The sequence below is a fragment of the Notothenia coriiceps genome, unplaced genomic scaffold (genome assembly GCF_000735185.1).
Source record: "Notothenia coriiceps isolate Sejong01 unplaced genomic scaffold, NC01 NC01_scaffold00009695, whole genome shotgun sequence".
Lineage (NCBI taxonomy): Eukaryota > Metazoa > Chordata > Actinopteri > Perciformes > Nototheniidae > Notothenia > Notothenia coriiceps.
Window position 1 is genome coordinate 310,671 of NW_011342396.1, and position 22,772 is coordinate 333,442.

Consider the following 22,772-nt stretch of genomic DNA (forward strand, 5'->3'; position numbering starts at 1 on the left):
ATAAACTGAGCAGCAAAAATAATGAAGCACATCCTAGCACCCCATCTCCCCCCCCCCTCCTGCACAAACACAGTGTTTCTCACCCTTTTTCTGTCCATCTGTTTTTTTTTCTCTCTGGGTTTTGACTAAACCCCCCTCTCTTTCTTTTCCTCTCATCTATTGAATTCATGCTTAAAAACTGTCAGACATGCTCATAAATGTGCTTATTGTATCCTGCTTTTGTTATGCAAATGAGGAGGAATTCTGAAGGCAGCGACTGTATCCTTTTAGTTACAGTATCACCAGCACTAAAAGACACGCTGCTGATAGTTTCGTGGCTGTAAAGACATCCAGATAGTTTGATCCCAGCCCAAATATGATTCTGATGGAGGTTTTTTTTTATTTTTTAAGAGAAAACCAACCTTGTATTAGTTTTTTTGATTCAACTCTTAATATTTTGATAATGTTGTCCGTGCAAGTCTATAAAAAAAGCAGGCGGTAATAGTTTATATTCCAGTTAAATAAATGTCCTTCTCAGTGTTAGTGAGAGTAAGAAGAGTGTGTAAAAGAGCTTCAGACAGGCAGACGGGCTCTTTGTTCAGGGTTCAGTTATAAAGCAATGCCACTGTGTGACTCAAAAGAGAGATTCAAAAGAGTGACACAGACAGATTTTGTCCTGAATAAAAGGGGAGCTCCAGTGTGAATCCAAAACAGCACGTGCGGTGGTAAGATTGGATGGAATAGAGGAGAGGGAATGGATAAGCACTCTTATCCTCAAGGTGCTTCAATACGCCAGTGTGTTGACTGTGCACGTGTGAACAGTGTGTTTGTGAGGGATTTCTAAAGGTAGAAGAATGACAAGGCCTCCCCTGTGACATTGGCCACCTCTGTCATTCATGTTTCATATATGACATGATTACAAACAGGCACACAAATGCAGAGGCACACACCCGCTTATAACAAAAAGCCTGGCTAGTGCTTTGTCTGCATGTCAGTGGCTCGATTCTCCCAGAAGCCTGGATTGGGTTGCGTGATACCGTCACAGTATCCCAGGGTCCCTGCAGGCAGCCTTGGGACAAGAAGCTCATCATGGCTCCTCGTACTCCCAGGTGAATGGCAGGGGGTCACACTATGATGAGAGGGGAAGGAGAGGAGGAGCGGCAATAGACCTGAGGCCTATTGTGGAGATGGAGATGGAGAAATATCCACATCTGCCACTGTGGCCACTCAGACAGGCAGGGTATAGCACATAAAATGACATACACACGCACACAGACCAGAAAGCTACTCAGACGGGCAGTTCTGTCAACAGCGATTACCCTCCTGCCACTCTGACACGGAGAGATTGGGGCCATATGAACGCCTCTGTAGCCCTAAGCGATGTTTAGGGGCAGGAGTTCGAGAGATGCTCCAGTCGCTGCTTATGAGAGGTCATAATCAGATGTGAAAGCTGTCTTGTACGCTTACAGGCAGCATTGTGGCGAAAAACCTCGCTTGCTGTAATATTGATGGCGTTTTCAGCGGGTTGCACTAAGAGGATGGGAGGAAATTGGAAACACATTAGCAACACCTGATAGCTTTGAACTCAAACAGAGGGGCTCAGAATGTTAATCATTCAGCAGGATTATCATCCCAGTGGGTGAATGATGGGAGAAGGGAAACAAAATCATAGCACTGGTGACTGCTTGAAAAGATAGTGGCTTTAGTAAACATGTCCTGTACTTTTCAGCTGATTGTTGTAGAAAAAAACCTTTAGTCTGCTGCCACACCAAAAAAGAAAAGAAAAGAAAATCACGCTACATATTTTAGTCTCATCACATAAGCAGAAAGAGCTGTATTTTGTGTTTTCCCTGTGGATTTTTGACATACGAATCTAAATTCAGACTGTGGAACAGGATGAGATGTTTTTTTTTCTCTGCCTCTTCCCCAGGAGTCATCGCAGTGGAAACTATTTATTAGCGAGATGCTGTGTTGGCTGGTCAGTTGGAGCTCAGTAATAGGTGGGGGGAAATGCTTGTGGAACCTTAGATTTATTTGATGCCACTCTCAGGTTTTCCAATCTAGTGCTTCTTGATGGTTCCAGCGCACATAGAGGGGCTGGAAATAGCAGAGAGCACAACTCCGGATGAAAGGTGCCTCAAGGGTGGCTATCAGGACTGAGGAACACAAAGTAAGCACCTCACTCACATGCACGCTCCAGCCCTCAGGGTCTTTGGGAGTGATAAGAACTGACAGTGGTTTCTGTGCAATGACTGCTTCTATGTTTGTGATCCACAGTTACTGGGCAGCCGTCTTCAGCATCCACCACTGACAACATAAGCCAAAAGATCTTTCTGAATCACAGAGCGAGTACTTTCTTTGTCTAAATCAAGACACGGGGGACATACTGCAGTAACAGGCGAACACGCAAGCTCCCAAACATGTTGCAACGGCAAATTGTCAGCTGTGAACGCAGTGGAAAGCCGTGAGAAATCAATGAAAGCAGCTACAAATATAGAAGATTTTAAGGGCTACAGCGAGGTACGTACATCTTAACCAGCATGCATAATTAATATGTGCATTAGACACTAAACAATGGTTAATGATTTCAAAGTGCTGACCAGTAAAATTGCACGCATTAAAGACTGTCAGGTGAAGGTCTAGGCTCTGTAATTTTGAATGGTTACACTTTGCACCTTTGTCTCTCCTCCGTGAGATGCATTCATGTTGGAGTAATGGGTCATCATATACATTAATTATGAGATGGCTCTTCCTTTTACATTACATGCAAATCACTGAAGGTGCAGTTAATGGGTATAAAATGCTCACAATCTAAAATATTCTACATTGCGTGGATGCAAAAGTTCTGAAAACTTGCACGCAAATATTAGTTGACTTTTAGACAGCTTTCACCTTAACCCTTTGCATCTCATTAAGGCACCCGTGAGTATGTGGTTTGTACTGTAATGACTACGAAAAATCCTATCAATTAATGACACATCACTGTCATTAATTCATATATGCAAATGCCACGTACAATACCCATCATTTGAAATGGCTTGAAATGATAAATTCATCCCTATAATTACGGTGATGATTCAAGTCAATGAGCAAACAAATTTCATTAATGGATTAAAAGCTAAAAATGGTCTGTTATCCAGCACTTAGAGGGAGGGGATTAGCTGGCAACACTATTAGACTTATCTTCATATGCAAATGAAAATGATTAGCAATCACTGGTTCCCCTGGAAGCAACAGCGGCAAATAAAGAAAGTTACTGAGGTTGAACAATAATGTTAACTACTGGAAAGAAATTAGTAATGTTTTTTTTAACTAGAAGGTACAGTTAATCAAATGCTAATGTTAGTATTCCTGCTGGTTTATAACTTGTTAGGTGAATCGGAACAAAAGCGAGCAAAGCTTTACACAATGCAGAACGAAAAACTCCCCTACTGTGAATCCAGCAGTACAGTGATAAACTATCTCTACAACAGGGACTTAGAGACAATGGGTATTATTTGGCACAGATGACTGCATCAGTGCCATGCATCTTTCTATTGGCATCCCACTTATATTGGCTCCACACTGGCCTTTGATGCCTGCCTCAGCTCAAATTTAGCTCGGCTGCGGCTACCCTTAGCATCAAAATGCGGCACTTCCTCTCAGTGGAGCCGGGCGGCTGATAGCCCTTATCTCATCAGCAGCTGCACAAGCGGTTGGACTGGGGGGCACACGGTAGCTTCCTGGTCCCTCCAGCTCCCTAACAACGCTTCTTCCTCTCTGGGTGAATGGTCTCTGAGGGCTCAATTTAGACTCTGGATGGTCACCCCTGCTTCAGATTAATGTTGGAGCGCTGGGCCAACTCTCAGGGATTTGCTCTGGCATGTTCAGTAGGCTGTGTTAAAGGTCTTGGAGAAACAAACTCTGACACGCATGTAATGGTTATACAACTGGATTCCCTTGCATGAACAGCGTAGTGGACACTGGCTTGACGGATGCTTCCTCACTTCCTCTCTGTCCCTCTGATAACACTTCAATATTGGACTGCAAGTTATCAGATGCATCAAGCAGGTTCAGAATCTCTCCTTTTTTTAAATTGGATGTGCTGTTGTTAATCTTGAATTCATGAAGGAAAGCTTGAAGGAAACCCTAATCCCTTGCCTCGTTATAAAAACATCATGGCACAAATTATCTACAGTATTAGGGCATGGTGGAAGATCTCTTAAACTCCAGGGGTCCACAAAGTGCTCTGACTCACTGAGCCTGAGTAGACAAACACACACCCCGGGAGGATTCACATTGACTACTTGTCAAAGTTTCTTAGTGCAGCTAGCTCTGGGACGGCCGCTCTGATGCAAACACCTCTACCTTATCATCCACCTTCTGCTGGGTGGAACCAATGCAGCATGGAGAAAAGCCTTTTCCTGTCACAGATGACCGAGAAGGATAAAGCGAAATGGGGAGAAGTCGCAGCGAAACATATCAAATCAAACAATTTCGGCTCAGCATTGTATAAAAAATAAATGGATATTCCCCTCATTTGGTGGACTAAATGTAAATGTGCTCCCTTGGCATTATCAAGACTCCAGCATGTGGCAGCAATGTCTTCTCCTGTGGGATTGTCTTACTTTTCCAATGAATAAGACATATTTACTGTAGTCAATTAGTGTATGTAGACATTATTATTTATTTCGACGGGGAATATTATTTGAGATAAAGTCCATTGACTTTAATTTCAGAAATGGCATACATTCCCTTGTAGTCACTGAGAGTATATTTACCAAACACTTCTATGCCAAACCAAAGTAAAAGAGAGGGCAAAGGACACCCACTAATCCAAACATACTTGGAAACCAGTCGTTCCAAACCACAACTCTAAAACCTTTGTGGATCTGAAAGTCTTTTTGTAGTAATTTTACTGTTCAAAATGAGATATCACTGTTAAAGTCGGAGGAAAAGTCGTGAAACCACTTAAACATTAGACGTTCAATTTTTTTCTTTTACCATATAACTAAGTGTAACACGCTCCAAAGCGGTGTCAGACAGAAAAAAAAACTAAAATTACTGATGCTCTCACATTCTAAAATCCTATTACTATGAAAGCCTCTTATAATTGAGTTAGACATTTCACAGTCTATCACTAATCATGCACTGCGAACATGTTCAAAGTCAGTTTCCATGTCTGACACTGTCTAATCCGTCCTTTTAATGTATCCGATCCAACGGTCCCCTTCATTAGGGTACCTATAGGTTCCTCTTCGTCTCTGTGCTATAATGAAAGGAGAGTGTGTGAAATAGGGGTGGAGAAAGTGTTTGCTCTGGAGAGAAACAGCAAAGTTTGTCCTCTCTTTAGACGCTGTCCTTATTAGGGCTTTTCTTTCCAAAGCAAGGTCAGAGCGTCTACAAACTTCCAGCTTTATTAGCCGTGGGCATGTCCTCAGGCACTAAATGGCTCTCATGCAACACCACAGATTGCAACCTCTGATTGTGCCTTATGTCTCACTCTCACTTTTTTTTATTTCATGTTATGCATTAGATTTTTCTCCCTCTCTTAACTCATCTTCCTCTCAGCTGTATTGAAGTTTTCCCGCAGCCCGCCTCTTGCCTCCACCCAAGCAGCAGTATGGCTTCTTTCTCCTCCAATCCTCCTCATTAGATTCTCCCTGGATAACCTGAGAAAAAGAGCTCCTCTGTCTTCTTCTCCTCTCCATCATAGCCTCCGCCACCCCAACCACAGGATTCATCTGCTGGCGACGAGTGACCTTTGACACCGGCGCCTCGCAGGCAGGATTACCATTGAGTCCGGCTCAGGCTTTGTTCCTGGTAGCCGAGGGAGCAGAGAGGGTCTTTAATGAAATTCAAACTTTGGGCATGAGGAGACATAGACATCTGAGGACCTTACTTCCCCTCACCTCAGTCGCAATGTGTGGAGATCAAAAAACCTTGAGCCAAGCTGCATAGAGGAATGTTACTCCGCTTCGTGAATGCACAATGATGATGAGAAACAATGGCAGGCTTAGGTGAGAACCAAGGGTTTTTGAAGGACTCAAATATTGTTGGAAGTGCTGTCAATTACTGTTCCTTTTTCTCTTGCTGGTGGCAGCCAGTATGCTCAAAACAATGAACAGTTAGGCTCAAAAAGTTTCACTCAAATGAGATATAAAGGCGATAAAAAAAAAAGGCAGTGCACGTGATATAAGTTAACATCTCTCATTTTCATTTAGGGTCTGGGAAATGTACCAAACGGGCCGAGGCCACTGGGTTTATCAGACTGTCAGGCACATCTGTGAAGCCATCCATCTTCTCACTTGAGGTGCACAGCCATAATAACTGTGGATTCCATATGTTTCCTCACCGTTTCCAGATTGTGTCAAAGAAGTTTAAGTGTTTTCATTTCCACACAGTTCATCTCTGTGCAACACTGCAGGTGCAGGCTTAACTCGGCACAAGGCACGAGCAGAGAAGCTTAGTGTGCAGTGTATAAGAAAAGCATATCTCAAACTAGTGCTATTTCCCCAATCAACTGTTCAAACACACATATACTGTATATTTATGTCTGCCTATAACTGGATTACTGGAGATGCATAAAAAGCCACCTGGCAGGGAGAAGGCACATCAGGTTGTGTTAAGACAATCCTTTTTTTAATGATGGTGAATATATTTTTAACGCAAGGTTAAGAGTGTGCTGTTAGTCACTGATATACATTTAAAGATCCGCTTTAATAGTCAAATATAATCATATTATATTCACATATCATCGCATACCCTAAACATTTATAATTGGAGTGTGCAATTCAATCCATACAGCTGGCCCAGGCTCTCACTGTAAGATCTGTGTGAAATGTGTGATAATGTTTTTCTATTGGAATTGTGGTTGGAAACTGTACAAAAAAAACCTTGCCATGGCAACAGCTGTCGGGATTATGTGCCTGCTGTACTGAGATCTGTCAAGGGGTCTCAGAGAGCTGGGCACCACTAGATGTGAAATTCCCAAATCTGAAATATTGGTGAGCCACAAATGTAAATCATCACATAACTGTTAAACATTCAGCAAATCTCAAAAAACACCCGTCTACTATAAAGTAAATAACTGTAGATTTTGTGTGATTGAGGGAAAATTAAATATTCGTTTTACAGTCACACTAATTATGCCACTAAATCTGAATCTTATTGTCTATACTGCTGAAGAAGGATTTGAGAGGAAACAAATATTGTAAGTCAGTCCTTCCATCTTTCCCGTGCACCTGTCAGAAAACTGTTTATTTAGAAGAGGATGGGAAAAAAAGCGTGATAAGCTTCTCCATTCAATATATTGAGATGAGTCTCAAAATCTATGAAAAAAGGAAAGGAAAAGAAACAAAATCCTAGAGGTCTCATCAATCATCAGGGAGGGGGCTCCGTAGCTTGGAGCCCTGCTCCGGTTTTGTCATTGACGAAAAATGGCTTTCCATAGAAAAATGAGCGTGATCACACGCACGCACACACCCTGGTCCTGTATTGATTTTTATGGCGGATGGTGGGGCTGGTGGGTAGTGGAGGCAATGCTCTCAGAGCAGATGTCTAATGGTGTTTAGAGACTCTCCACTTTATCAAGCCAGGCCAGCACTGACAGTTAGATGCTGGAGGGCAATTAAAATTAAAGCCTGCCTGATTAGAATATCATATTCATCTGGATGGTAATTACTATGTCTGGCTCCGTATAAATAATTAATTATGCAAAACCCATGCAGCTGCCACTGGCTAGAGTTAACTGACTTTCTGTCAACGTCTCACAGTTCTAGAAAGGATAAAGAGATTTGAGAAATAAGCTCTTTAGCCGCTATCTGGAAGCCCGCTGGGGTGTGCATGCAGCGCCCATTGAAACAGTGGCAGCCTGCCCTCTGTGTGCAGGTGGCTTCACCAAGACATTGTGGGGTTCCTTTTTGAAGATGTATTTAGTTTAAAAAGAAAACACTCTCTTTAAAGGACATCCTCTTTCACGTCCCCTCTGACTCCCCAGCTCAGTCTGCTCTCGTCTCACTTGGTGACATGGTCTGTCTCTACATCATTTATCTCTTTGAAAAATGAGCACACATGAATCTCTTTTGGTCTTTTTTTTTATTTTACCACTGTTACCCCAATATTAAGTGGAGACTTAGTAATTAGTGTGCATTAGTAATTAGTCTGCATTTCCTGCCTCTTGTTAAAACCCATTGATGTTTGATTGCATCATCTCTGTCTATGTGCACTGACATTCTTAAGCTTGTTAAATCAACGTGTGGGATCGCACTTTGTTAATATAACAGCTGATTAATGATTATGCACAACAATGTATCCAGCCTTCTGTATATTAAAGAGAATATGTTAGCATTTCGGTTATAAGGCGGAGACATATTTCCATTATTGAAGGGATTTTAAAACATTTTATAATGGTATTGTAATTCTTTATTAGATGTAGTTTAAAAGCAACACCCAGATAACACAAATGCACTCTTGTGTTAAATAGTATTACATTATTCTGAAGGATTTTGTCAACATCATTTATATCAATTTGGCTAGACTTAACCTTAAAAGCAACTCTTAACACATTACAAATGTAACAGCACCACACACCACAGTCATCAAAATGACCATTAAGTTGATTCAACACCACCTAATCAAGTTCCAGCTTAAACAAGAGATATCACGAAGGCAGGATCTATTGTTGGGCTGTTAGAATAGACTGCCTTCTACTTACTGAGGAAACATGGCGAGAAACAAGGATATCTAGTATACTATGTTTGAATATAGATGGTCCAGTAAGTAACATTTGCTGAAAAGTGAAATGTTTTCAAATGAACCAATCTATACTGACAGATGAATACACTGTAAATGTAAGAACAAAATACAACTAAAAAAACACATTTCTGAAATTCCCTCAGTATAGAGGTCTGCTGTTCAGGCAGTAAGCCAGACCATTAGCAGAGTCCCACCACAGAAAACGTGGTTCTACCATCCAACCGTCTCTTAAATATAACAAGGTGAAATTGCCAGAGTATCTTGTGTCAAAGGAGATAATTAGAAACACTGGCGGTGAAAGGAGAGGGGTGGGATAGCCAACGTGCGGCGACAGCTACAGGTACAGCTCATTACGGCCAAAGCATTCTTTCCTTATTACAATTTCTGATCACGCAAATATAAACAATTAGCAAATGTTTAATAAGTGAAGCTGAAATCATGTTCTTGGTGTACACTTCATTACTGTGACCTTCTCCAAAGACATCCATAGCTCACAAATTAGCTTCATGCTGTTAAGGACGTTAATATGGTAATCAAATGCAGAAGGTTATATAAGCAGTGAAGGTTATTCCATTTCATGTGGGAGAATGTGGAAAAGGAAACCGAGCAAAAAGACCTCAAGATCACTAAGTGTATTTATCAACCTTTACATGTGTCTATGGTTACTCTTTCACATTCTCTCTCACAGAATTTCACTAAAGCTAATTGTAACATTATGCAAACGAACCAACACTGACAAGCTAGAAAAGTTAAAACAGAGAAGCCTACCATGCTGCGTAACTCATGCGATAAACATGTGAGTGATTATGAACTCTATGTTCCAAACGTTTTCTGAAACCAAATTTTATTGGCTGGGAGCCTGTGCCGCATTACTTCGAAAACCACAATTGCAGCTTGGGGAACACGCTTGCCTTCTTCCCTGGAAAAAAGTCTGCTTAAAAAGGGCAGCTGTGGAACCATGTTAAGAACTAATGCAGCTTCTATTTACAGCAACAATGGCTTGATATATAATGCAAGACAAGATGCTAAAATCAGATAAGCAATTACTCTCCCTTTGACTCAGAAACCTGTTTTCACCATAGGCATGCACTGAGCTGTGTGTGTTCTGTTGTTTAACTAATGTTAGCATTGATTTTAAGGTTCTAGTGACCACTGGAATAAGGTAGCTAATTATGTTCGGCAATGTTTTACTTGATGTATGCATGTTTTCCCTCTTAGCCTGGAGGACTCTGTGGTGAGAGATGACTTGCTACATGCGTTCTTTGATAATCTTTTCACAGTGGGAGGTTTGGTGATTATGGAGATCTCAAGGCTGAAGCTGTGGGATATACGCTCCAACTAGGCAATATCCAGCCACTGTAGAATTGGCTTGAAGACAATGCCCAAGTGGCTTGAAAATAAATAAATAAAAAGTTTTATTTAAGTTAAAAACCCCAATGCCAACTATTGGAAAGGAAAATGTGTTCATTTTGAATATAAGCAGGAAGAATAAAATGCACACACATCATTAAAGCCAAGTCTATTTACCCAGAAGTATTGTCGAGTCAACAGATGTCTACAGAAAATCTGAAAATCATTGAACTATCAACCAGAAAATCAGTCAATATTGTCTTTCCCGTGCTCTTAATGCCAGACCACAGCTCCATACTAAACCCCACAAACACTTCTGGAGGGGCACCTGGCGTTGCTGGCACACTGGACGTCACCATGGGGAAGGAGGGTGAGGTTTTGGCTCAGACTCTGAGCTTCTGTTTGCAAGGTCACAGCTGCCTCATGGTGGCTCCCACTGCCTCGTCTGGCACAGATGCGGTGAGTGTCCTACAATGCCATCCTGCAAGAGGCTAGGCATCCCAACTTCTTGTGATGGCAGTTTCAGACAACGTGTTGGCAAATGTCCTCCACCCAGCACAGACAGTCATACCACTGAGGGGGCTATTCTGTTCCAGTAGGGGGGAAAGGATTACATGCAAAGGTGAAGAAGTGAACTTGCAGCATAGAGATGTATCCTCAACATCAGCTAGGCAGACACACTGTATACTGGATCTGTTTATTCAGTGTCAGTGTTTGTAGAGTGAAAGATTTCGATCTCTCAGACATCAACAGAAAAGAGAAATAGGCATCCAGCAACACAGACACAACAGCTGCAGATAATAAGCAGTGTCATCCAGCTTTGCCCAGAATAAGACGAATGACAGTTATGTGAGCGGAGTATAAATGAAGTTCCAGATACTTATTTTTTAATATCACTGCTATCTCTGGGCTCGGCACGGCACGGCACCTGCTGTGGGCAGATATCGACCGGAGGAAAAAGGGTGGGTGGGTGGGTGTGGGTTTAGTTGCTGGAGGATTGTGGCAACTGTCCTCAGAGCACTTCTCCATTCCTTTGACTGGATGTTGAAAGGCGTGATTCCAGCCACGGCGGGGTGCGTGTTGAGGGGGTGCGAGGACTACATTCGGAGGTTGTTTGAAGACTTGGGAAGAAAAGCTTAGGGAAAATAAATCAAGACTGTTTCATGTAAGATACGAGATTTGCATTGAGCGCTTTCAAATGAGCCCCTTTATGTTGGGAAATGACTGACAGTCATAACAGCCGGTCGACTCGCAGAAACAGGAGAATGGAAACGGGCAGGGAGCCAAATCTAGTTTCCTCATGAAAACACAGCCTCCAAAATAAAGCCAAGAGCGCCGGACCAGCTGATTACAGTTCAGCACAGCTTAAAATGTTGAAAAAACTGGGAACTCTTCCTGTCCATAATTGCTAAATATGCATATAGAGTTAAATAAAAAAAGGAAATATGTTTTGGTTACCGTAAGTCAAGTAGCCTGCCTAGCCTACTAACAAAATCGTAAATTAGCCACAAGGACAAGGAGACAGAGGAAGGGAGAGGAGGAGGAAGAGAGGATAACTGGTGCTTGTTAGAGGGAAGAAAAATACTAGTGGACCATAAAGGTGCATGTGTAACTCCTGCTGTAAATCCAAGATAAATGTAAATTCTACTATTTTTAACGGCAGCCATATTCTCTCTAACGGTGTTAACTTTGACTGCTAATAGTAATAACAAATGTACAAAGAGAGCCATAGCTGTGATTATTAGTATGTGTGATAGTGTCTGTGTACTTGTTTGTCTACTGTATCATAAAAGGGCCCAATTACACACAACGGAAACTTTGACGCACTATATAATATAGTCACCATACTGTGACCACTTTTACTGAGGCAGAGCCCTGGTTGATACGGTGTTTCATTCACATGGTGTTGAATCCAATTACACTAGCACCAACATGTTTGAGATACACAGAAACGCCGTGCCTTTGCAAAAGCCTGTTGTAATTTGATGCCCCTGGAGTAGATGTGTTGTTGGTAACATCATTCTGTCGTAGTGTCAGATCAGTTTGAGGCAAAAGGAACATTTAATTTCCAGCTGAAGAACGGACATCATATAAGCGCCACAATACATTGTGTTTCATCACCAAACTCTGTGAGGTGTTGCAGGAAAAATGAAACGGGAACAGGCCTGTTAATTGAAGCAGTCACGCTTCCTGGTTTCCATTAGGGTAATTGGCATATCTATTTAGGACATACATATTTTGTGGAAAAAATGTGCAACTGAGCCATAAATGACATATGAAAGCTATATAACTTGCCACAGGGAACAGCAACAAAGCCATCAGTTTAGAAAGCCATTTTTCCCCATGATGCCCAACCTATTTAACCGATTATCTGCAACCTGACCAGGGACTTCACTACCACTACACACGATGAGCTGTCGTGGGTAATTTTTCTGTGAATTTCAGGATTTAACTAAACTAAACATGTGCTGATACAAAGATACACATGGTGGATTACCAGGGGTTTTATAGGTAATGAGCTGTATTTAAATGGAGTTAGGTGCTAGGTCATGTGAAAAAGGATAATTAAAATAAAAGCATAGTGAAATAAACGTTAATAACCTGATGGGGCAAAGCAAATGTCATGATGGAGTAATGGATAATCTTATTTATCAACAATATGCAGGCTAGAGGGCTATATTTTCTCTCTAATTGAATAATATCAGTACAGGCTGCTAAGAATAATGGGGATAATTTAAGGTGGGTTAATATCTTAAAGGGGACCTATCATGCAAAATGCACTTTTGTACGTCTTTTATACATGAATATGTGTCCCCGGTGTGTCAGGGAACTCACCAAGTGTCAGAAAACACAACCCTCTCTCTTTTCCTCCATACCAAAATCTCTAAAAACGGGGCTGCTACGGATCTGATACAGACTGATACAGATTTGAAATTGTTCTGACGTCAGAAACAAGGAGCTCCGCCTATACGGGCAACTCTCCACCTATCAGGGGAATGAGAGGTTGCGTGGCATGATAACAGCATGGTAACATGACGCTTCGTGCCTCGCCCCCCCTCCTTTGCAGGGGGGCCGTGTTCCAGCTGGCAGCTCACTTCTTGCCACAGAATCAGCCTTGTGTGTGAAGACAGGGCTGGAATAGAGGCAAATAGAGCAAAAGCTGAGGCATGGCCTAAAATCCCGCCATCCGATCTCGCTTTGGTACTTGCCCTTGCACACCACAAAAAAAAACCATCAGACATCGTTCCCTTATATAGGTACCCTGGCCTCCCACCCATACTATCTCCCATCCCTCCAAAATATACCGCCCATGATACGGTCCACTTTAAGTAATTAATAGGGTCCTTTAAGGGAAAAAGGTACCTTAATGTAACACATTACACAGTGTATCATTACTGTCATTTATTCACTCGACAGGTGTAATTTACGAGGGTGAGCCAGGACCTGTCCATTGTGTGATGCTCAGATAAATGGAATGGAACACATCATTCATTATTTGTTATTAGTTACCACGCTGGGCTTCTGCTCAATGATGGGTCCAAATGTCTGCAGTCGAGAAAAGGGTCTTCTACTGCCAACATTCAAATGCTATAACCCCTGGAAACACATGTGGCCTTGTTCCAATGTAAAACCTGAGTCAGCTGGCGAGTCTAGCTTGGAGTTTTTAATGTGGATGTAAGGAGTGGTCTTGTACTAGAATTATGGAGGTCTTAATTGTTTTTATTTGCAGGACCACTAGTGCCATCTTTGAATCTGGCCTTTTATCTCCATGTTTTTTCCTTTCCTATAGATCTAAAAGTGTTTCTCTTCTGGCAAATGTAACCGTATCTCAAGTTATTCCAAACACGTTTTTGCCGCTACCAACCTCCCGGCCGAGCTGGCACCCTCTCAAGTGTCTTGGCTCATTTCTGCATTCCTTGAACACTTGGTGGACATCTCCTATCAGCAGTGACCTGATGTTGGTGGTCTAATGGTTGGGATGACCCTGCGGTAACGGGGGTGGTGCCAGCCTGGATCTTTCCCATCTGCTGCGTACCGGGTATAAGGAGCATTATCTAGTTGTGCCCTTGAACAGAAATGGGATCAAATAAACTCAGTGACCAAGGAAAGGTAAAACAGACCCCATGAGCCAAGGACTACGTGTTTGAAAAGGTGGATATAAGGTTTTAAATGAGCATCGTTCATTAAAGCTGCAGTACGCTATTTGACCAATATAGGTCAGATCACAACATATAACATTATCTGCCTACTAAAGGCAGCCTGTTGACTTTTTTTAAAACACTGGTATCACTATAAAGCAATGATTTATGGACGGAACTTCAAACTTCAACTTTGTTTTGTCCCTGCAATTTGCTCATCTTTCAGTAATTTGCACGTTTTATGAGGCAAGAAATGAATTCAACAGGTTTGTAAGACTCAAGGGATTCACAAAACACATTTTGATGGGTTTCATTTGGGATAATTTTGTTCTATTCATGTCAGAGCATTATTTTTTTCTTTGTTGATGGGGAAAAACATTCTAAAATACATTACCAATACCAACCGTAGCTTTAGCCAAGCTATAGAAGCAGCATTTAGAAAATATTTTCACAAGCAGGGGTTAGGGCCAGGTAAAGAGATCAAGATGAATAAATGGCCGTGGTTTAAACACCATTGTTGGTAATCCAGCAGCGCTACCCACACACCATCACAAGCACTGTTACCCTATAAGCATGACTTCTAAGGATGTACCATGTATAAAAAGTATGTATGTTTTTGTGCTATGGTACAAACCATTTAAATGAAATATAGGTTAGACATGAACTGCATGTAATGACAGCTTAGTAAGCTATATGAATGAGTCAATCAAAATTAACATCATCCACACAAAATAATCAAAACCAGACCTTGTGCTGTAATTGTTTATATCATTTTGGCAGAGTTTGCCTTTTCTGTAAGCACATGTTCATTCACTGTAAGACTTTCATTGTGCCGGTTGGCTATACTATTCTTTTCTCTTCCTTTTTCACATGTGGAGGCAGCTATCTGAAGCGTCCACGACGGTGGATTATCCCACTAACCACCAATCCTTTTGCAACAGTTGAGAGGATGAGAGCGCCTGTTGGATCACCTCCAGGGCCTGCTGGTGCCTTTTCTTCTGCTCCCCTTCCAGAGCAGCTCCGGGCTAGGGCCCGAATCCCTCATCTCATCATCCACTCTGTGCCATCTCTCGGTCCAGGCCACACCCCAGCAGCGACTGGCACAGGCAGTCTTCTGAAGGCTTCTAAAGGCTGAAGGGGAGAAACTGCAGGCCCAGATGGTTTTCCTTTATATTTGGTCTGCCCGTCTGTTTGTCTGTCACCTGCCAAGTCAAGCTTCTTTGCATCTGTTTTCTGCTCTGAACATTAGCTTGCACCTGTCAGGAGACCTTAGGTGGAAGTACAACTAGTTATTTAACATTTAGTGAGAGACAAGGGGGGGCAAGTATGTATTCATGCATGCCACATGCAGTTATATTAAGACACAGATGTACAGCCGCAGTGCACATCACATGGGCATGTATGCAAATATAAACATATATGTTTGTTTAACCATCAAAAAACACCTGCTGCTAAGATATAGAGAGGCACTCCTACACATTCTGTACACACATGTTACACGTGCTAGTGTATCTGTCCAACCCACATAAGCTATACCTCAATACTATCATGAGAGCTGTGTGAGGTCTGTCGCCATTCACTCGATTAGAAGAGGGCCCCGGAACGTTCCACACACATGCTAATGTCTATCGACAACAAAGCCAATGGAGAGGAGATGGTGCTCTTGAAACCAGAGTGCATGTGCAATCAGCCGGCAGGGCTGAGTTTAAACAATGCCTAATCACACAAAATAACTGGGAGGGACACGGCAAGGGTGAGAAATGGATGGATTGGTAGATGGAGAGTGAAGAGAGTTGTGTGTGAGCCCACATCAGACAGATGATTGGATGGATGCTGAATGCACGCTCACTGACAGCCGGTCTCAGATGCCCCTTAGGTTCACTTTTGTCTTGACATAATAAGGGTAATAAGTGGACATGGGGGACATCTCTGAAAGCAACTCTGTGAATAAGCTGTGTAAATGTCTCCATGAGTACAATCACACTTTTAACAACACAGCGCTGGGAAATTAACATAGGAATTAAATCAATTCTAGGAAATGAGATTGCATAAAACAGTTCAAAAGAGTAAGCTGAAAGATCAGAATATTGTAATAAACTAGAATGCAAGGCAAGTTTACAAGATAATGTAGGTGTATGCTCTCCAAACAAACTCATTTAAAGATGATTTATATGCAGTTTTTTACCCGAGACCTTAATGCCTCCACCAGTCACAGTGGGAATGGACAGATTGGCTTCTAATGGTTATCCGATACTATGCAGCAGTATACCTATGTGTTGTTTAATAAGGTGAACTGACCTTTCATCACGGTTATAAATCAATGACATTCTCCCACAATGAAGCACTGCATGCAAATGCATAATATTATCTTCCCACACTTGAATATGCAGACACACACACACACACACACACACACACACACACACACACACACACACAAAGCCACGGAAAGCAACATATTCACAGGAAGTCAAATCTAAAGATTAATACACACGTCTCAAGGCTCCGTGTTCGAACATGCACTCATCGTCCTTTACACACACACACACACACACACACACACACACACACACACACACACACACACACACACACACACACACACACACACACACACAAAGTGCCTTCAACCCAGTGGAAAGTGATGAAATTAAAATAAATTCATCTCCTGTTGCTACCATGCAGTTTGGGATAAAAGGGCCTCAGAAATTATCCTGGTAAGTGGACAGGGGTGAAGACAAAATAATAGATCAAGTAAGATTGTGTTTGATTGCAGGTAAATGGTCGATGTTTGTGTTCAGGGCCCTTAATGTTGCCTTTGAAAGAACCTGCTGGCCTCCCTTTCTGTGATTCAAATTCTACAGTGCCGAGGCATAATGGCAGAGGTGCAGCTCCTAAATGAAGGCATTACCAACAGCAGAATAGAGTAAAAACTGTAATGTCCAGATTCCACTCATTTACCTCCCACATAATACTTCACCTCAGCCCACAGCAGCAGCAATAACGGCAAAATCACCGCTAATGCCATCTCGTCTGTCAGAGAAAACAATATAAAAACAATGTATTTCTTATTACTCTGTCTCGCTTGCTGCCGCTCCCTTTCTCTCTGCTTGATCACTATAAGTACAACCCTAAAGCACAACAGAGTGCTTCCACTGCCGACATAAAGTGGCGGGGCTTCTCCTCCTGCTGCTGCTCGTTCTCCAAATCGCAATTTATTTTTGCATCATCAACACAAAAGCAAAAGCGATAAACATTCACTGTGTGCCTAGACATACTTTCCCCTCATGGGCCCTGCCATGGGCTCAGATAGAAACATAGGTCCACACACCGCCGTGTGCCTCATTGTGAGTGTGTGGGGGGTGGGTGCAAGGGGGTGGATTTGGGATACGTTCCCTGCCTCTCTAATAAGCCACCGGCTTGATGCCACCGCTCTCCTGCATGGGAGGAGATAAGAACTGGCAGAGCAGTGGTGTGGGCTCCCATTGAAACCCAGTGCGCTGCTAAGCCTCCTCGCAGCCCCCAGCAGAACCTCAAAATGCACACACACCAACACACGTGCGCACCTTCACGCGCACCTACACACACAGGCTACAAAGGCAGCCCCCAATGAGGTAACGTTGTGATTACAGATGCAAGAGCACAGACATCGCATTGGGAATATGAGGTGGAAGGAGAGTGAGAGAGAAAGGAGAGGGAGAAAATAACAAGTATTAAGTCCACAGAGACGGCATTAGAAAAGCACAATGCTCTGCTTGTTGTTCAAAAAGAGTGAGACTACTGAAGTGAGGAATCTCGACTTATTTTTTCCTCGTGCAGCCTTTAAAAAATGACTACTCCAGCAAGACTCATCCCAGCCTCATTTGCTGGCATTCCTTTTCATATAAATATATTTTTACATGCTTCAGCAACAGTAACAATTACTTTATTGAAGAGAAGAGAGTTTTGAATTTGTGAGGGCTAAGGGGATGTCATTTGCATATCAAACCTTGTTTTTCAGGCCACGGGGGACTTGAGTTCTCTTCTTTAACCGTTTGAGATTAACCCCATGCAAATGTAGCAGATGCCAAACTCCTATAAATCAGCACTTTGGAGAGCCTACATCTGTGGAAGACATTGTCATGAAGGCCAATGCAAACCCTCCACACCCGGTCGTCAGTAATTGCGAAACTGTTGCTTATCCATCTGTGAGGTGTTTTGTAAAGGAAAGAGAGGAGTCAGCTATTGTATTGGAAGAGGGCTGAAGTGCTATTTTGCTTTTGTCGAGAATTCTATCACCTCGTTAGCACATTTACCAGGGAGTGACCATCAGCTGTCAGCCATAAAAATAAGCTGCCCGAGGCCGGTCTGTCATTCTACTGTCTTTGCTCTCAGTGCCTGTATTCACTTGCAAATATTTTGGTAATAGACTAACAATCAGGTGCTGACAAAGGTGACTATGGATCCCATTATCAGCCAAATGTGTGGATGCCTGTTGTTGTTTTTATAGCAGGTGTATGGAAAGACTTTACAATGGGCTACCTGAGTGGAGATGCGAGATAGAGTGTTTAACAGAATCAGTGACTTCTCTGTAAATGTTGGTAAAGGGCTGTTTTGAGAGTGGTGGTAAAGTAATGAACAATGAAAGGTTGGGTTTCAAAGTGAGACGTGATGCAGCAGGATGATTAATCCGTTGTCACTGGGTGTGGCAGCGTGGATTTTATTAATGAAGACAAATGTTCGGTTATTCAGAATTTGAAGCTATATGCAACAAGAACAGCTACAGTTTTCACTCCTCTTGTCATCTGATCTCACAGCACTGTTGCTCCATTTATAGTGGTCATGTTGGCAAAATGAATGAGTAAAAACTTGTTGTCGTGCTTCTCCAGTCACGAGGGAACAGATCTGGGCATATTCCAAACTACAGTAGTACAGAGTTATGCCATGCAGCTTTATGTCCTTCCAGATGGGCAGGTTGTAAAGAGCCAGAGGCATCCAAAGGGCCACTGGTGGGAGAGAAGCTTCTAAATGCAGTGCACTCTGGATTAATGCTTACATACAAATTGCATTTGAGAAGCATAGCTTGCCGAAAGTAATTGACATAATTCATAACAACCCAAGTAAATGTGATGTGTAGTGAACTGAGAAGCATAATGTTCTGTGTTTGGGACAATCTATTACTTTGGCTTGATTCTCTGCTTTTAGGGTTAACATATAGTATAGTTTTAATTCTAGATTTTGATTAAGAAATGAAGACTCTCTGATAAAGATATATAATGTAAAATACGATTCTCTCAATATACTGTATATTTGCTCATATATGTGTATGGAGAAGTAACAGCTGGTCTATTCATCACAATGTTTATTTGCCTTGCTTGCTCCTCTATGGTGGATATTTGTGTAATTCAATCTGTCCAGTTTTACTGCTTATGTTTAGAAAACTATTGCTGCCTATGCCAACAAATCTAAAAGGAATATTCTCGTGTCCATCAAACATTGGATGTTTGGCATAGCAAAAAAAAAAGCAAGATTTAATCATTATTACGTTGTTAAAATTGACCATTTAAAGAAACCAAATAAACATGTATCACATGAACTGTGATTTTTAAATATTGCTTTGACAAATGAGGGTGGCTATTTGTATTGTGAAGCAAAAACAAGGCATTTTGAACTTATATATTTACTAAACTCAGGGTTCATACACTTTTTCACCAATGACTTTTCCATGACTTCTCCATGACCTTTACCTAATTTTCCATGACCAAAAGTCATGGAAAAGTCATTGGTGAAAAAGTGTATGAACCCTGAGTTTAGTAAATATATAAGTTCAANTGTCTTCACCATGAACCTGAGTCTTCACCATGAACCTGAGTCAGTGTCTCTGTGCTTATTCCTGTTCCTCAGACGCTGTGCCCAAAACGTTTTGTTTCTTTGGCTACAAGGACTTTTATTGCACATTTTTAATTGAACTTATGTCAATATAACTATGTCATGTAATCTAATGCAATGCAACTGTCAATACATGGAATGTCCCCCTGGGATTAATAAAGTGTTGTATTGATTACTTTGATTGATTGATGTTCTTGGCTGTGCAAAACCACTGGTACGATCCAAAATGTGAGGAAGAAGCTGGGGAACATGTGACAATAAACAACTTTGCCAAACACATAAAATAAAGAGTCATTTATTTAACATGTATTTCAATACAGTCAGTGTCATTTTTTTCATGATAATGTATGTAGCCTTGTACAGCTACATGTGTGATTATATATGGCACATAAACAAAACAAAATGTGTGTATAACCAAGCAAGTGAAAGACGGAAAGAGAAAGCAAGAAGAGAATACACATTATTTAAAATAGGACAATGATTACGACCGTCCTTGGAGGTGGCTGGTGCAGATGAGGCTCTAAAGCAGAACATGGGAAGAACAGAGCGAGAGATAATATGACGAGAAAAGGTGGATATTTGGGTGGAGTTTTAGCAATAAAGCTTGATTTTAGAAAAAGGATATTTGGATCCACTTTAATGTGCCAACATGAACAATTTGTGTTAAGTCTTTTATTGTCTGATTTTCACATCGACAGAGCTGCAAGGGAGAACAGACCTCATGGTCGTATAGGAGCTATAATGTGTAATGACCCTCTGTATTTCTGTAAAGAGCTCCTACTGTTCCCTCAGCAGCACACTAGTCAAAATGAAACACAGACAAATTAACAGCATTTTACATTGGCTTTTTAGTTTTTCTTTACATTGGGAAAAATTAGAGCTGGGAAAGACCGTACTTGTCTTGTGGGTAGTTTCAAAAATGGCATGGGGAGCAATCTCGGCTAAATGACAATATTATAATCTTGGCAGAATACTTTTTTAGGTTTTAGAAGAGAGTCAATAAAATATTGCCATGCCTGGGGTGATGGCAGCGCTTGGATGGATGCATAGTTGGTTAGAAATGAAAGCCATGCAGTAAAAAAAATAAAAGTGTCCCTGTATCATTCGGTTTGTTTGAGGTCCACTGTTTCAGAAACAACCAACTGCCTGCAATCTGTCGGATCCAACCAGCAAAAAACAGATCAGAGCTAGACCTGGTGCAGCTTCTCAGTTAAAGTTGTTATAGTTCATCTCCAAACGTCCTAGAAATCTCCATATCTATAAAAGGACAAAAACAAAGGATTTATAGAAGCAGATATGCAGATATAATGTATTTCTGATTAAAGTTTCAAATTAAGTGCAATATTGAAGTAGTGAAAATGACCAAAATAACTTATACAGGGTTGACTATTGTTTTGATTTAAATGCGGAGATATTCCAGCGAAAACTTAAATTTATTTATTTATTTCAAATGTGACATTTTACCAATTATACTCACGCGGACCACACTTCGAGAACACTGGTCTTGGATATATCAATTAAACTAGTGTTGATTATTCATTTGGAGTATGACTTGACCCTGTAAGGTTTTGCAAATTAACTCAAATATGGCGTGCTACCTGAAAAACTGCTAGAATACAAAGTGAAGTGTCATGCTATTGGTTATCGCCAAAGCAAACGTTATGTGTATGTGACTCACTCTGTGTCATCAGCGTTGGGTTTGTGGCCTTGGAACAGCGGCTGCATGAAGAGCCCGAGCGTTCCCGTCAAACACACCAGGATAAAGATCCACAGGAACAGACGGTCAATCACCATGGCTACGTACTTCCAGTCTTGTATGATCTGGAACCAAATCAACAACATGCGATCGAGGTTGTTAAGACTATGTGGTATGTGTAGTCTCTCTCTCTCTCTCTCTCTCTCTCTCTCTCTCTCCCCTGACAGCCCGTCAGTATCAATCTCATGCAGGCAGCTCACTGATCCAGTAATGAGTGACCNACTCTTTCTCAGCGGTACCACTGAAAAATGTTTATTTTAACATGGAACAGGAAAATAAGGTCTGCATATGAAACATGTTGTGCCTATCTAAAACAAATCAAATAGTAGGCTTACTAGCTTCAACACGCTAAAGCAACTCAAATCTCTCACCAGCAAAATACCTCGTCAGTTAAATGCTAATTTACGTTTCATTACTTTACGATACAGTATTTATTATCATTATAGTATTACTATTTCGGCGATTAGATAAAATATAAATTATATTTGATGCAACTTTAGTTAAATTTCCATGACTTTTCCAAAACTTTGGGAAAAATATTGTTTTCCATAACTTTTCCAGGGCCTGGAATTTGCATTTAGAATTTCCATGACTTTTTAAGGTTTTTAATGACTGTAGGAACCCTGTAAACTGTTCTTATACTGTGTAACATGTGTTAGCCTGTATACCCAGCACTGGTGTATTTGGCAGTAGACCGTTTTTAAGGGCCATACTGACAGTCTAAAGCAGGGAAAATCCCCCTCAGGAGTTCCCCTAATACCAGAACCTCTGAGAGGGCTGGAAGGGAGAGAGCAAAACTGAATGGTTGTAAGGAGAGTAACAACTGTGGGATTGAGGGGGGAAAGAGAGTTGCCTAGAGGAAAGCATACAGGGAAAGGTATATCTTGTGTGCAGGAGGAAGCCAAAAAAATGATTTTGAGGATTTACTAACTCAGCCTAGATGT

At 41.5% G+C, this 22,772-nt stretch overlaps 1 protein-coding gene and 1 long non-coding RNA gene across 2 annotated transcripts in view; one reads left to right on the forward strand and one right to left on the reverse strand.

Annotated features, from left to right (window-relative positions):
• LOC104945552 (neuronal acetylcholine receptor subunit beta-2-like) overlaps positions 1-15,322 on the forward strand; it is a 42,757-nt gene extending 27,435 nt beyond the window's left edge. Inside the window, exons 5-6 of the mRNA XM_010771248.1 lie at positions 10,349-10,524; positions 15,218-15,322. Coding sequence (XP_010769550.1) covers positions 10,349-10,524; positions 15,218-15,322 — 281 coding nt within the window. The remainder of the gene's footprint in view (positions 1-10,348; positions 10,525-15,217) is intronic.
• A 5,029-nt stretch (positions 15,323-20,351) lies between these two features.
• LOC104945536 (uncharacterized) lies at positions 20,352-21,888 on the reverse strand. Its single transcript, XR_798355.1, has 2 exons — positions 21,751-21,888; positions 20,352-21,329 (listed from the first exon to the last, which is right to left on the reverse strand). It is a non-coding gene; the product is annotated as an uncharacterized lncRNA (long non-coding RNA).
• Positions 21,889-22,772: the final 884 nt, after the last annotated feature.